Source organism: Leucoraja erinacea, chromosome 24, assembly GCF_028641065.1.
Source record: "Leucoraja erinacea ecotype New England chromosome 24, Leri_hhj_1, whole genome shotgun sequence".
NCBI classification, from domain to species: Eukaryota; Metazoa; Chordata; class Chondrichthyes; order Rajiformes; family Rajidae; genus Leucoraja; species Leucoraja erinaceus.
The window spans coordinates 32,227,082-32,241,539 of NC_073400.1; the positions used below are offsets into that span (position 1 = coordinate 32,227,082).

Consider the following 14,458-nt stretch of genomic DNA (forward strand, 5'->3'; position numbering starts at 1 on the left):
GCAAGCACATCCACAGTACATTGAAACATTTCAAGTCCTAACAAAAATCCAGCAAGGTACTGAAAGTTAGTCTAAAGTCTGAGCTGGTTTGGACTGGCCAACTCCTCAATTGTATGTTTATACATTCTATTGCAAGAACTTTTCAAACGGTTTGCTGAGAAATATTGGTCTTGTAATCTGGGATGAACCATCTAAAATGTTATTTTATGAGGAAAAATTACATAAATTGTATTCTACAATATTTGTGAAAAGTCAGCAAACAGGAATATGTTTATTAAGATGGAATGGTGAAATTGGATTGGATTACGAGTGAGAAATAAAGCTGGTCAGAGTCGTGCAGCACGGAAACAGGCCCTTTAGCCTTACACAAACCAAAAGCCTCATGATAGCTGGTCTATGGAAAGATAACAGGTTTCAAAATTTAGAGATTTACAATGCATTAGAACTTGGTGCTGAATATCCTGCTGGAGATTAACCATCATGGTTTAAACAGAAGGAAGCTGAGACTCAAGAGTAGCAATGGTTTGCACTTTTGCCCAATAAAGTTGGTAGAAATTGGGATGGGCAAAGAGAACTATCCAGTTCTCAAACAGGGAACATGACTGATCTCTGAGCTAGTTCCAGATACTTTTATTCACTTCTCTGAATTTTCTCTATATTCCTTTTTAAAGTGAACCCACTGTCAATTGCAATTTCCAATGCTCTTACATGGTGCCTTACCGGAAAGACTGGGTCAGATTTTTAGACGGGATTTCCCACCAGCATAAATAGGAGACGAACAATGGCTCCCCATATTATCTTAATGATTGGGGTAACATATCTTGAGCTAGAGGGTGGTGAATCCATGGAATTCATTGCCACAGCTGGCTGTAGAGGCAGTCATTGGGTATTTGTAAGGCAGAGATTGACGGATTGTTGATTAGTACGGGTGTCAGGAGTTATGGAGAGCAGGCAGGAGAAGGGGTTTAGAGGGAAAGACAGATCAACCATGATTGAATAGCGGAGTGGACTCAATGGGCCCAATGGCCTAATTCTGTTCCTATAATTTATTAACTTAAAAAATCAAGTTCTCAAGGATTAAATAAGCCTTTAGAATTGTGAATGGACTATCTGTGTTCTCTATCCCCCCCCCCCCAGCCTACCTCCATAGACACAGAATTGCCCTCTGCCATCATTATGTCCCATGTTCCCTTTAAGAACAAACATCTTTTCTCTGCAAGTTCATAAAACAACCTACAGAGTTATAAGAACTTCAGTTCATCATCATCTCTATCTATCTATCTATCTATCTATCTATCTATCTATCTATCTATCTATCTATCTATCTATCTATCTATCTATCTATCTATCTATCTATCTATCTATCTAGCTATCTATATATCTATCTATCTATCTATCTATATATCTATCTATCTATCTATCTATATATAAAACTCAAATCCGTCCGCCTGCAGTACGGATCCCTTCCTGCCTTTTGATTCGTTGATGGCTGCTCCTTCCTCAGCTTCCAACACACTTCGAAACAAAGTTGCAAGACAGGAACACTGAACTTTTCACTGCACCAGCAGGCAGGGGAGGTGCAATTGAGGGAGGCAGGGGAGTGCTGGAAACTTACATTTGGCAACGGCTTCAGTTCCATTGGAGGAGACGGGTGCATGGTGGAATATTGGGTTGGGGGAATCACACCATTGGGGGAGCAGACCCAACGGGTCTGCACTTGGTCTAGAATATATATAAAAGTCTGCGGCTGCCGCCTGCCGTCCGGCTGCCAGCTGCCTTTCTTCCTTTTGATTCGCTGCTCCTTCCTGTCAGCTTCCAACACACTTCGAAACAAAGTTGCAAGACAGGAACACTGAACTTTTCACTGCTGCAGCAGGCAGGAAAGGTGCAATTGAGGGAGGCAGGGGAGTGCTGGAAACTTACATTTGGCAACGGCTTCAGTTCCATTGGAGGAGACGGGTGCATGGTGGAATATTGGGTTGGGGGAATCACACCATTGGGGGAGCAGACCCAACGGGTCTGCACTTGGTCTAGTTATTATATAAAAGTCTGTGGCTGCTGCCTGCCGTCCGTCCGTCCGGCTGCCGGCTCCCTTTCTTCCTTTTGATTCGCTGCTCCTTCCTATCAGCTTCCAACACACTTCAAAACAAAGTTGCAAGACAGGAACACTCTGAACTTTTCACCTCAATGGGATATCACAGCAAGTGCTTCAACAGGAGGGGGAGGGCCAATTGGTATTGCAATTGGAACTGCTGCAGCAAGCAGGGGAGGTGCAATTGGAATTTTTTTTTAATCCACTGCTGAGGGAGGCAGGGGAGTGCTGGAATCTTACATTTGGGAACGGCTTCAGTTCCGTTGGAGGAGACGGGTGCATGGTGGAATATTAGGTTGGGGGATCACACCATTGGGGGAGCAGACCCAACGGGTCTGCACTTGGTCTAGTAATCCATAGATTTAGGGAGACCAACACACAGCTTAGTTACAAACAATACAAATCTGTTTTAGTGAGTTGGTTGAAATATGTGTTGATTAGAACACTCCAAGCACAGGCAGTTGTCAATTAACACACAACTTGCTAACTACAAAAGATAAATTGACAAAGTTGCTTTTGTTTAATAAGACATTATACTGACACATTTACAGAGTATGTTGTGGACAGCATTATAAAAGATGGTCTAATTATCACTATTTTCACCCATTGTTGGTTCCGATGATGCTGCAGTGAATGATATTCCATGACCATTCCGTCTTTGATGTTATCAGTTGTAGTACAAGCTGAAATATGCCACTCTGTTCCTGTGCTTACGAAATTCTTTGTCACTAGCAAGCTAAAAATAAAACATTTAGTCAAAAGTTTCCATCCTTGCTATCAAATCAATTTTAATATGATCTACAAAATTCGTAATGCCTTTACATTTAAGTCAAGAAGTGTCAAGAGTCTATTCTGAAATTAGGCCCAAACTTCTGGATACCGCAACCCAAGGGGAATTGGCCTCTCAGCATTCACTCTGTCAATCCCACTAAGAACTTTGTGTTTTCACAGAATAGTCTCTCTAATCTCCAATGAGCATGGGCCCAACTTTTACATTCTTTCTTCGCACGGGACTTAGGCCAAAGAGTGAGATTTCATGCTGTATGACTCTACTTGTCAACCCCTTTCATCTGAAGAATCAAACTAATAAATGTTTACTCTGCACGTCTTTATCTACGGTGACCAGAACTCCACACAGATTCAAGGTGTAGTGTAGGCACGTGCCGTGAGTAATTACTCAGGTTAGGCAGTCGGTTATTAAAAAAATCTTAAACCGCACATGCACAGATTGTTCTCCTCTCCATAAAAATAAAGAAAGGAACAATTCAATTTGCCCAAGGCTTCCAAATCTCCTTCATTCTGAATTACTGAATGGGTGGGGGTGGAGGGTGACGGCAGGTGGAGAGATGGTGGGAAAAACGAGAGCACACTGGGACAAGTTGAATCAGTTGTGATCTTAATGAATGACAATAATAGTTCAAGGGAACAATTGGGGGGAGAGGTCCTTTCAAAGCATGTGGGGAGTCTAGCCAGGGGTAAAGTTGCGGGGAGGGCAGGAGCGTTGAGAAGGAGGGGGTCGAACGCGGAGCCACCACATTGTGGCCGGGGAGGGAAGTAGCTTGGGTGGCTGCGAGCGGCTGCCGGGACCTCAGCGCCTTCTGCCAGCCCGCTAACCTCTGGCAGTACTCTCCATCTGAACAGTGAGGGCACCAGCTCAAGAGCAACGATCATAGAGCGGAGCGGGTCAGCGGGCGATGGATAACAGGACAGTGGAGCTTACTCCTTTGTCAGTGCCAACAAGGGACCTATTGAGGTTACTCGAACTGACACATGGAGTAAGCCCCACCACCCGCTGTCCTGTTATCCATCGCCCGCTGACATGCTCTTAAACTGGTTGCTGGCATGATCCCCGACGCCCTTCTCAACGCTCCTGTCCTCCCCACAACTTTCCCCCGGCCAGATTCCCCACACGCTGTGAAAGGAACTCTTCCCCCCCCAGCTGCGCTGTCCTTTTAAACCCGCTTCCCATCAGCTGCTAACAATGAGGCATATACTTGGCTATCCCTCAGTGCAACAACATTGTTCTTGATGTTGCTGTACTGAGGGATAGCCAAGTCTATCTTTCTTGGTTAACAACCTAACCTTTGGCCCCCAAGATGCAGGTGTATTTTCATGCCTTATTTTTGGGTAAAAAATAGCACCTTCATTGCCGGGAAATACGGTATTTAAAAACATATAGGTCTACTTACCATATTATTTGTACACAAACTCCATTCTTCTCTCTATGTCTCTTAAGATACTCTTAAGATAATGACAATCCATGTTTGAAAAACCCCCCAAGAAACTAGCGCTGCGCATGCGCAGTCCGTGCTACAAAGGGAGAATTTCAGCTGCCTTCAGCTCCCCTTGTCATTGAAAGCTTGACGCAGCATCAATGGCACGTCAGCTGCACAGACCTTTGCGTGTTACATGTATTGCGGATGAAAGGCATGGAGAATTATGCCTACCTAAGAGATCGATCTCTTCGGTAGGCATAATTCTCCTGTGCTATTATTATTTATATTTAATAATTATCATTTTATCATTTTAGTCAGGGTAGGCAGTGGCTACCTTGCCCATCCTGACGGCACGTGCCTGGTGTAGTCTCACTAGCCCCTCTCGAGGCTGGATGAAAGCAAGCTTCCATATAATTATCCATTTCCTTTGAAATAAAGTCCATCGGTCCATTAGCCTTCTATGGCTAATCACTTGCAGGACCTGCATGCCAACTGCGTTTGCTGTCTTGAACCCTGAAATCTCTATCAGAACATTATGAGGTCTAATTCCATTTAAGTAATTTGTTTTAACATTCTCTCTATGAAAGTGGATAGAGTCATGGAGTTATACAGCATGGAAACAGCCCCTTCGTCCCAGGTTGCCAACACCAGCCAACATGTCCCAGCTATACTAGTCCCACCTGCCTGCATTTGGTACATATCCCTCCAAACCGGTCCTATCCATGTACCTGTCTAACTGTTTTGTAAACGTTGGGATAGTCCCAGCCTCAACTACCTTCTCTGACAGCTTGTTCCATACACCCACCACCTTTTGTGTAAAAAAGTTACCCCTCAGATTTCTATTAAATCTTTTCCCCTTCACCTTAAATCTATATCCTCTGGTCTTCGATTCACCTACTCTGGGCAAGAGACGCTGTATCTACCCGATCTATTCCTCTCATGATTTTATACACCTCCATAAGATCACCCCTCATCCTCCTGCGCTCCAATGAATAGAGTCCCCGCCTACTCAACCTCTCCCTTTAGCTCAGACCCAGCTTGTCCTGGCAATATCCTCATAAATCTACTCTGTACCCTTTTCTGCTTGACAACATCTTTCCTATAACATGATACCTAGAACTGAACACAATATTCTAAATGTGCTCTCACCAACGTCTTTTACAACTGCAACATGACCTCCCAACTTCTATACTCAATCTCAGACCTACATCAAACAGTATATATCAGTTTTATGTCTACTTAAACTATCTGTATCTCTTCGCAAGCTTGTTGAATCATCACAACTTTGTAACCCATTTATCCCTGTATCATCAGCAAATTTGCCAACCAAAAACTCAGCTCCTTTAGCCAAGTCACCCATTCATCAACTAAAGGAAAGCTCTGAATATTATCACAATTTCTTTGTCCAAATCAGTTGAAGGGCCCTGACCCAAAATATCTCTTATCCATGTTCTCAAGAGATGCTGCCAGACCCACTGAGTTACTCTAACACTTTGCGTCCACCATTTTAAGGGTTGAAGCCTTTTCTACTTCCACGCAAGATATAAGCAACCTATTATAATATTTTGAACTAGCAGTGTTTGGAGCGGATGACAAATTCAGCTCCAAGGACATTCCAACTTCAGTAGGCATACCTCGATCCGCAACGTACGCTTTTTTGGAGCAGGGACTAAACTCCAGTCTGGAGAATCAAACTTCATTGGCCAAGTAACATGCCTGTTTCTTGGTGTGAGTGGGTCATACGTGCCAGGACTACAAATAAGGGGGAAAAAAAATCATTTTCAGGTTAATTTTGTTGGCTAAGTACAACATCAATTAAAAACAAGTGTAATATATATATTTTTTATAGGAAAGGATCAAATAAGTTTTGACGGTTCTGGGTCCCTACTCGCTGGCATTTAGAAGGGTGAGGGAGATTGAAACTTACCGACCTCATGGAAACTTACCGAGTCTAATGAAAGGCCCATAGAACACGAGTGGATACAGCTTTCCACTAGTGGTGGAGGGGGACTTGGGACTCCACACTAGGACCAGCTTCCTGGGGTCCATCAGACTCAGAATCAAAACAGGGCTGCTTGCTAGAATCTACACAGATGAGGAGGAATTGTCTTTAGTCACTAGGGGTGGGACTCATTCCGTGCAATTCATTGCCGGGATAGACGGCTGTGGAGGAAGAAAATAACGTCATAAAGACAAAGGAAGTATGATAGACTTCAGGAAGAGTATCGCAAGGGTTGTAAGTGGCGGAGCAGGAGCAACATGGGACCTGACTGGAGTGTGAATCTCTGAAAAAGTCCAGTAGACATGGAATTGCCTGAGATGCTGGTTTACCAAAGAATTACATATTCTGGAGTAACTCAGCAGGTCAGGCAGCATCCCTGGAGAACATGGATAGGTGGCGATTCTTCAGACTGTTTGCAGGGAGGGAGCAGGAAAGAAAACCGCAAGAGTGAAGGGGCCGGAAAAATCACGGCTGGCAACGGATAACCTCAGACAAGGGTAGACAAAAATGCTGGAGAAACTCAGCATCGATGGAGCGAAGGAAATAGGCTCAGAATAAAAGGACGCTTTAGGTCGCAGACCCTTCTTTAGTCAGACTGATTCTCATAGACAAAGGGGTTCCCATGATAGGCATCGCATTGTTGGACAAAGGAAGTGAAGAAGTAGTAGGAATGTGAGCCCAACCAAAGTGAATCTGGCAGCCCCTGGAAAACACAGACTGTTTGATGAAGCAGGAAGAAAACAAAGGGGCCGGAAAAATCAGAACGATTACTGGAGGCAAAAATGCTGGTCAGATCGATTTTTTGGGTCGATCGCTTTCTCACAAGGGGGTACCCATAGGAATTGTTGAACAAAGGCAAGAAGCAGTTGAGCCGTGACGGATGAAAAAGCGAACAGAGATTACTGGAGGCCGCTTTGAACGAAGTTTAGTCGACGGAAACGGTTTACTCCTTTGAGAAGAGGAACCAAAGGGTGCACTTGATGGTTTGAAACTCTGATCTCTTCCAAACCGTTTATGATACATTGCGGGGCCGGGAGATCTAGTCTTCTACAAAAAACACATTAACACACTAAGGATAGTTTGCAAAACATCAGGACAGTGAATGAGTAAAATTTGACGCCAATTTTAAACCTGTAACTAATATAGGGTCTTGACCCGAAACGTCGCCTGTCCTTTCCCTCCACAGATGTCTGAACCGCTGAGTTCCTCCAGCACAAGCTCAAGGTTTCACCAACTGCAATTCCTTGCGTCTCCACTGATGTAGTTTTGTCAGCCACTGGTATTGGAGGCAGGACAAAAATAGATCTGTGTGGTTGGATCATAGGTCAGCCATGATCTGCAGAGTTAATGGAACTGACAAGGATCTCCCTTTTTCTGAGTCCTTCAGTCGACCAAGCTGACCATTAATCATCCGTTCTATATTATCCCGCTTTCTCATCCACTCCCTACACTAGGGGCAATTTGCAGAGGGCCAATTAAACTACAAACCCGCACATATTTGAGACATGGGAGGAAACCCACGCAGCCACAGGGAGAACGTTCTGCAAGGCAATGGCTCTACCCACTGCGCCACTGTACAGATATCGTTACACAGGTGAACCAGGATAGATGGACGCTCTTCAGTCACCCATGATGATCAAACATCATTTACCTACGCTTCCAATATTTGGTTTGTTCAGTGGGAACAGAATTTCTGGAGCAGATGCAGCATCGCGTTCAGTACACATCTCATACTCATAGACTACAGCTCTGCCTTTAATACCATTATACCATCCAAGCTTATCATCAAACTCGTGGGACTTGGTGTCAGCACTCTGCAACAAACCACAATCAATGAGGATAGGGGACATATCATCCTCCATGATAATCCTCAACACTCCGTGAGGATGAATTCTCAGCCCCCTTCTTTACTCCTTGTACACCCACGAAGGTGCAGTCATGTACAAATCTAATTTACAGACGGCACCACCAATATGGGCCGGATATCAATTAATGATGAGCCAGAGCACAGGAAGGAGATCGAGAACCTTGTGTCCTGGTGTCGAGACAACAACGTTTCTCTCAGTCAGCAAGACAAAGGAGACAGTGATGGACTTCAGGAAGTGAAGCGGTTCACATACCTCAGTTTGCATTGATGGTGCCAAAGTAGAGATGGTTGAAAACAAATTCCTGGGCGTCAATCTCACCGACAACTTCTCCTGGACCACCCATATTGAAGCAATGACCAAGAAATTACACCAACGCCTCTATTTCCTTAGAATGTTTAGGAAGTTGGGCATGTCCCCTACAACTCTCACCAACTTCTACAGATGCACCATGGAAAGCATTTTATCAGGATGCATCACAGTTTAGTTTGGGAACTGCTCCATCCAAGACCGCAAGAAATTGCAGCGAATTGTGGGAGCAGCCCAGACCTTCACACAAACCAACCTCCCTTCCATCGACTCGATCAACACCTCACGCTGCCTCGGCAAGGCCAGCAGCATCATCAAGGACCAGTCGCATCCTGGCCATTCCCTCTTCTCCCCTCTCCCATCAGGCAAAAGGTATAGAAGTGTGAAAACGCACACCTCCAGATTCAGGGACAGTTTCTTCCTGGCTGTTATCAGGCAACTGAATCATCCTCTCACCAACTAGAGAGCAGTGCTGAACTACTATCTACCTCGGACTATCCTTGATCGTACTTTGCTGGCTTTACCTTGCACTAAACGTTATTCCCTTATCATGTATCATCTATACACTAATGCCTCGATTGTAATCATGTATTGTCTTTCTGCAGACTGGTTAGCACGCAACAAAAGCTTTTCACTGTACCTCGGTACACGTGACAATAAACTGAACTGAACTGAAACTGAAACTGACAACTTCCACAAACCAACTGCCCACAAAAAACAGCAGCCCCAATTCTGTTTACAAAAGGTGGCACAGCTGGTAGAGCTACTGCCTCACAGCTCCAGAGACCCAAGTTTGATGCTGACCTCGGGTGCTGTCTTTGTGGAGTTTGCACGTTTTCCCGGTGACAGTATGGGTTTCCTCCGGGTGCTCCAGTTTCATTGTCACGTATACCTAGGTAGAGTGATATTTCCTCTTTGCATACAGGTCAATATAAAATCTTACTATTCATAGACACAATCACACTGAAGTCCAAGAGTTGAAGATTAGTACATTACACACGCCCACATCTCAAAGATGTGCAGTTTGTAGGTTAATTGGCCCTCAGTAAATTGCCCCTAATGTGTAGGGAGTGGATGAGAAAGTGGGATAACATAGAACGAGTGTGAACAGGTAGATGTGGACTCAGTAGGCTGACAGGCCTGTTTCCACGCTGTATCTCTGAACTGAACTATTGTCTGCTTAATTGCTAAACATTTGCTGTTCCACTGAAAACACTCCACAGAACCTTAATACACAATGTTTATCACTAAACATAAGTAATTGTTTCAAGCCAATTCATTGTCTACCTGAGACGAGAATCGAACCGATGTTCTTGCTCCCAGAGTGTATCCCATTTTACTCTCTGGTTTCTTCCCAAGGTTAGCCGACACACTGTTTCTCTATAAAATAAAAAGTGGAAATATGGAAAAATTGGAAACATAATGAACAGCAGACCAATCCCAATACAATCTAATGAAAGGCACAAAGTGTTGCCAGGACTAGAGGGTATGAGCTATGGGAAAAGGTTGAGTAGGCTGGGACTCATTCCTTGGAGCGCAGGAGGATGAGGGGTGATATTACAGAGGTGTATAAAATCATGAGAGGAATAGATTGTGTAGATGCACAGAGTCTCTTGCCCAGAGTGAGGGGAATCGAGGACCAGAGGACATAGATTCAAGATGATGGGGAAAATGATTAAATAGGAATCCGAGGGGTAACATTTTCACACAAAGGGTGGTGGGTGTATGGAACAAGCTGTCAGAGAAGGTAGTTGCGGCAGGGACTATCCCAACGTTTAAGAAACAGTTAGACAGGTACATGGATAGGACAGGTTTGTTTGTAGGGATATTGGCCAAGTACAGGCAGGTGGGACTAATGTAGATGGGACAGTGTGGGCAAGTTGGGCCGAAGGGCCTGTTTCCATACTATCTCACTCTATGACTATAATTGTTGGAGTAACACAGGGGGTCAGGCAGCCAAAAAAGGATGGGTGACGTTTTGGGTTGAGATCCTTCTACAGACTGAAAGTAGGGTGGTGGAGGGGGTTGGGGTGAAGAGCTGGAGGCTATGCAGGGACCACACGCAGGGAGGTGCCCTGGTAGGCCAATTGTTGGCCAGGGAAGATGTGATCTCAAGAGGAATACAATGTGGAGAACTGTGGAACTGTTTAAATCACTAACGTGGAGGAAGGGTGATGGGGAGAGGAGTGTTAGTAGAAGTTACTTAAAATTAAATAATTCAATGTTCATACCGTTGGATTGTGAGCTGCCCAAGTGAAATACGAGGTGCTGTTCCTCCAATTTGCCTGTAGCTTCTCTCTGGCAATGGAGGAGGCCCAGGACAGAAAGGTCCGTGTGGGAATGGGTGTTGAAATGTTTGGCAACTGGGAGATGCTGTTAGCATCAGTGGACCGAGCACACGTGTCCAACGAAACGGTCGTCTAGACGATGTTTGGTCTCCAGAGATTTAATAGTAAACTGAGGGGTAACAAAGCGTGGTGGATGTATGGAGCAGGCTGCCAGAGCAGGTAGTTGTGGGAAGGACTATTGCAACGTTTAAGAAAAAAATAGACAGGTAAATCGATGGGCCAGGTTTAGAGGGTCATGGGCCAAATGCAGGCAGGTGGGACTAGTGTAGATGGGACATTGTCAGTGTGGGCCACTCTCTATGACTCTATGCTGTCAGACCCACTGACTTACTCCAGCATTTTGTGTCTATCTTTGGTGTAAACCAGCATTTGCAGTTCTTTATTTCTACAAATCTAATGAAGGCTAGGACAATAGATCCTGACTATGGTTGCTGTCTGTACGGAGTTTGTACGTTCTCCCTGTGACTGCCTGGGTTTCCTCCGATACTCCAAAGACCTGCAGGCTTGTAGGTTAATTGGCTTCTGTAAAATGTCCCTAGTGGGTAGGGAGTGGATATATATTCTGTTGTGCTGCAGCAAGTAAGAATTTCATTGTCCTATCTGGGACATATGACATTAAATCACTCTTGACTTGGCTTGATGGGAAAGTGGGATAATATAGAACTAGTGTGAACGGGTGATCGCGGGTCGGTGCGGACTCGGTTCAGTTCAGCTCAGTTTAGTTTATTGTCACGTGTACCGAGGTACAGTGAAAAGCTTTTGTTGTGTGCTATCCAGTCAGCGGAAAGACAATACATGATTCCAATCGACCCATTTACAGTGTATAGAAGATACATGATGAGGGAATAATGTTTAGTGCAAGGTAAAGGCAGCAAAGTCCGATCAAGGATAGTCCGAGGGTCTCCAATGTGGTTCAGGACCGCTCTCTGGTTGTGGTAGGATGGTTCAGTTGCCTAATAACAGCTGGGAAGAAACTGTCCCTGGATCTGGAGGTGTGCGTTTTCACACTTCTGTACCTTTCGCCTGATGGGAGAGTGGGCCAATGAATTGAGTCAATGGAAATGGAGGTTGTATTGTGTGATGGTCTGGGCTGCGTCCACAATATGCTGCAATTTCTTGCGGCCTTGGATGGAGCTTTCCCAAACCAAACATCCTGGTGCATATGGTGGGCTGAAGGGCCTGTTTCTATGCTGTGAGTGTCTTTAAAGTCACTGTTGAGTATAAATAATAATCACTTTAACCGTACAGAAAAGGTGTCGTAGCGACCAGGTCCGCAATTGGGGATTCCTCTGATGGGCGGGAACTCGTTCCCCAGTCTGTCGTTCGCCCAGTGGAGTGGAAACAGCTTTCGCTCGGGTATGTCCAGGGGCAGCGCATTCCGTGAAGCTGGTGGAACAGGGAAACATCACAGCACTTCAATGTAGCGCAGCGGAGCTCACTCACTCACCCGCCCCGCGCTCCCCCACACCCTCAACCCGCGCTCCCCGCTCCCTCACCCCCATCCCCACCCCACTGCGCTCCCTCCCTCCCCGCTCCCTCACCCCCACCCCCACTGCGCTCCCTCCCTCCCTCCCCGCTCACCGCTCCATGCCGCCGACATCGCTCTGTTACAACCTGTTGCCCTGGAGACGAGTTGTTACAACCTGTTGCCCTGGAGACGAGTTGTTACAGCCTGTTGCCAGGGAGACGAGTTGTTACAACCTGTTGCCCTGGAGACGAGTTGTTACAACCTGTTGCCCTGGAGACGAGTTGTTACAACCTGTTGCCCTGGAGACGAGTTGTTACAACCTGTTGCCCTGGAGACGAATAGTTTCAATCTGTTGCCAGGGGAGATGAGGTGTTACACCCCCCCCTCCCCTCCCCGCGGGGTCCCGGGTCACCGGTAACCGGGAGTCTCCAGGGTCTACAGCAGCCGGAGCCCCCGGAGGAAGCCCACGCGGTCCCGGGCAGCGTTGCAGGAGAGAGTTTCACCTTGGCCAGTACCTGAGCAGAAACTTGACCCAAAGGACACGAGATGTGGAACCTGTTCTCTTGGAGTGAACATTGGGGCCCAACCCGAAATGTCACCTCTCCACGTTCTCCACAGATGCTTCCCTCCCTTTTCTCCTTCCTAATAAACCCAGCATCTGTAGTTCCTTGTTTCCACAGAGAACAGTGGGGGTGCATTTAAGGGCGAGAATCTGTGCAGGGAATGGATAGATTATGTTTTGGGTTAGAACTCCTCTTGAGTTTAGTTTAGAGATGCAGTGCGGAAACAGCCCCTTCGACCCACAGAGTCCGCGCCGACCAGCGATCACCCCTACACTAGCACTATCCTGCACACACTAGGGACATCTTACAATCTTAACTAAGCCAATTAACCTGCAAACCTGTACAAACCTTTGGAGTGTGGGAGGAAACCGGAGGTCCTGGAGAAAACCTACGCGGTCACAGGGAGAACGTGCAAACTCTGTACAGACGGAGAAACTCCATAGTCAGGATCGAACCTGGTTCTCTGGCACCATAAAGGGCCTGTCTCACTTGGGCTTCACGCAGGTGTCGTGCGAAGATTTTGTGAATCCCAAAATCCGCGCGTCACTGCCTTCGCCTCCACGTCTCACCGCGCGCCATGCGAGCGTCACGACACGTGTGTGACGCGGAAATGACGCACAAATAACGTCCAAGTGGGACAGGCCCTTAACTCTACTGCTGCGCCACCGTGGGTCTACATAGACTGTAGCCGGGCCTTACAGGCAGGGCCGGCCTTAGGAGGTGCGGGGCCCAATTGGGAACAATTTTGGTGAGCCCCAGGTTCCCAGCCAAGGTCTGTAGAATCGTAGAAATATAAATAAAGCCTATTATAGACTTCATATCTCTATGGTAGAATGGAAAGTAATCAAAATGTGCGCTTAAAAAGTGCCTGCGAGTTCATGGACCAAACAGATCTAAGTTACATTTTAATATAAAATTGCACACATGTTAACCTACAAGTAACAAACAAAATGTGTAGATCACCTATGAAAAGTAAATAGTTACAATATCACTTGTTTTAGTGACTGAAAAAAAAGTTATTTAATTAACTAGATTCCGGAAAACCAATAACCATCGGCGAAAAGTCAGTCCAGGCATTAAATGTTGGGCTTCAGCCCCATCCTACGCTTTGGCCGTTTGTGTGTGTGTGTGTGTGTGGGAGGGAGGGAGAGAAGGGAGGAAGGAGAGAAGGGAGGAAGGAGAGAAGGGAGGGAGGGAAGAAGGGAAGGAGAAAAGGGAGGGAAGAAGAGAAAGAAGGGAGGGAGGGAAGAAGAGAAAGAAGGGAGGGAGGGAAGGAGAGAAAGAAGGGAGGGAGGGAGAGGAGAGTAAAGGTCTTTGGCAACCGGGAGATCAGGTAAGAGTCAGTTTGCAGATAAACTGAAATGAGTGGAACAGAGGATCCCACTGATGGATTTCGATGAAAAGACATGAGCAGGGACGTCGGTAAAACATACACCATGAATTGTGGCTCTTTGAAGTGGGCTGCTCATCTGCAGAAAAACCCGTTAAAACCACGGGATGGTTTAGATCAAATGGATGCTCGCCACTCAATTGCACCAAATGGCTTTGACCAGAGGCCATTAAATGTTGACCCTGTCAGAGTGCCACACACACAA

The 14,458-nt window shown here is 46.0% G+C and overlaps 1 protein-coding gene across 1 annotated transcript; it reads right to left on the minus strand.

Annotated features, from left to right (window-relative positions):
* Positions 1–2,589: 2,589 nt before the first annotated feature.
* On the minus strand, positions 2,590–12,447 carry LOC129708947 (protein pitchfork-like). The gene is made up of 6 exons (XM_055655024.1): positions 12,414–12,447; positions 12,079–12,218; positions 9,772–9,864; positions 7,221–7,357; positions 5,943–6,060; positions 2,590–2,828 (listed from the first exon to the last, which is right to left on the minus strand). The coding sequence occupies exons 1-6, from the start codon at positions 12,430–12,432 to the stop codon at positions 2,760–2,762; spliced, it is 576 nt and encodes a 191-aa protein (XP_055510999.1). The 5' UTR covers positions 12,433–12,447; the 3' UTR covers positions 2,590–2,759.
* Between the last annotated feature and the right edge of the window lie 2,011 nt (positions 12,448–14,458).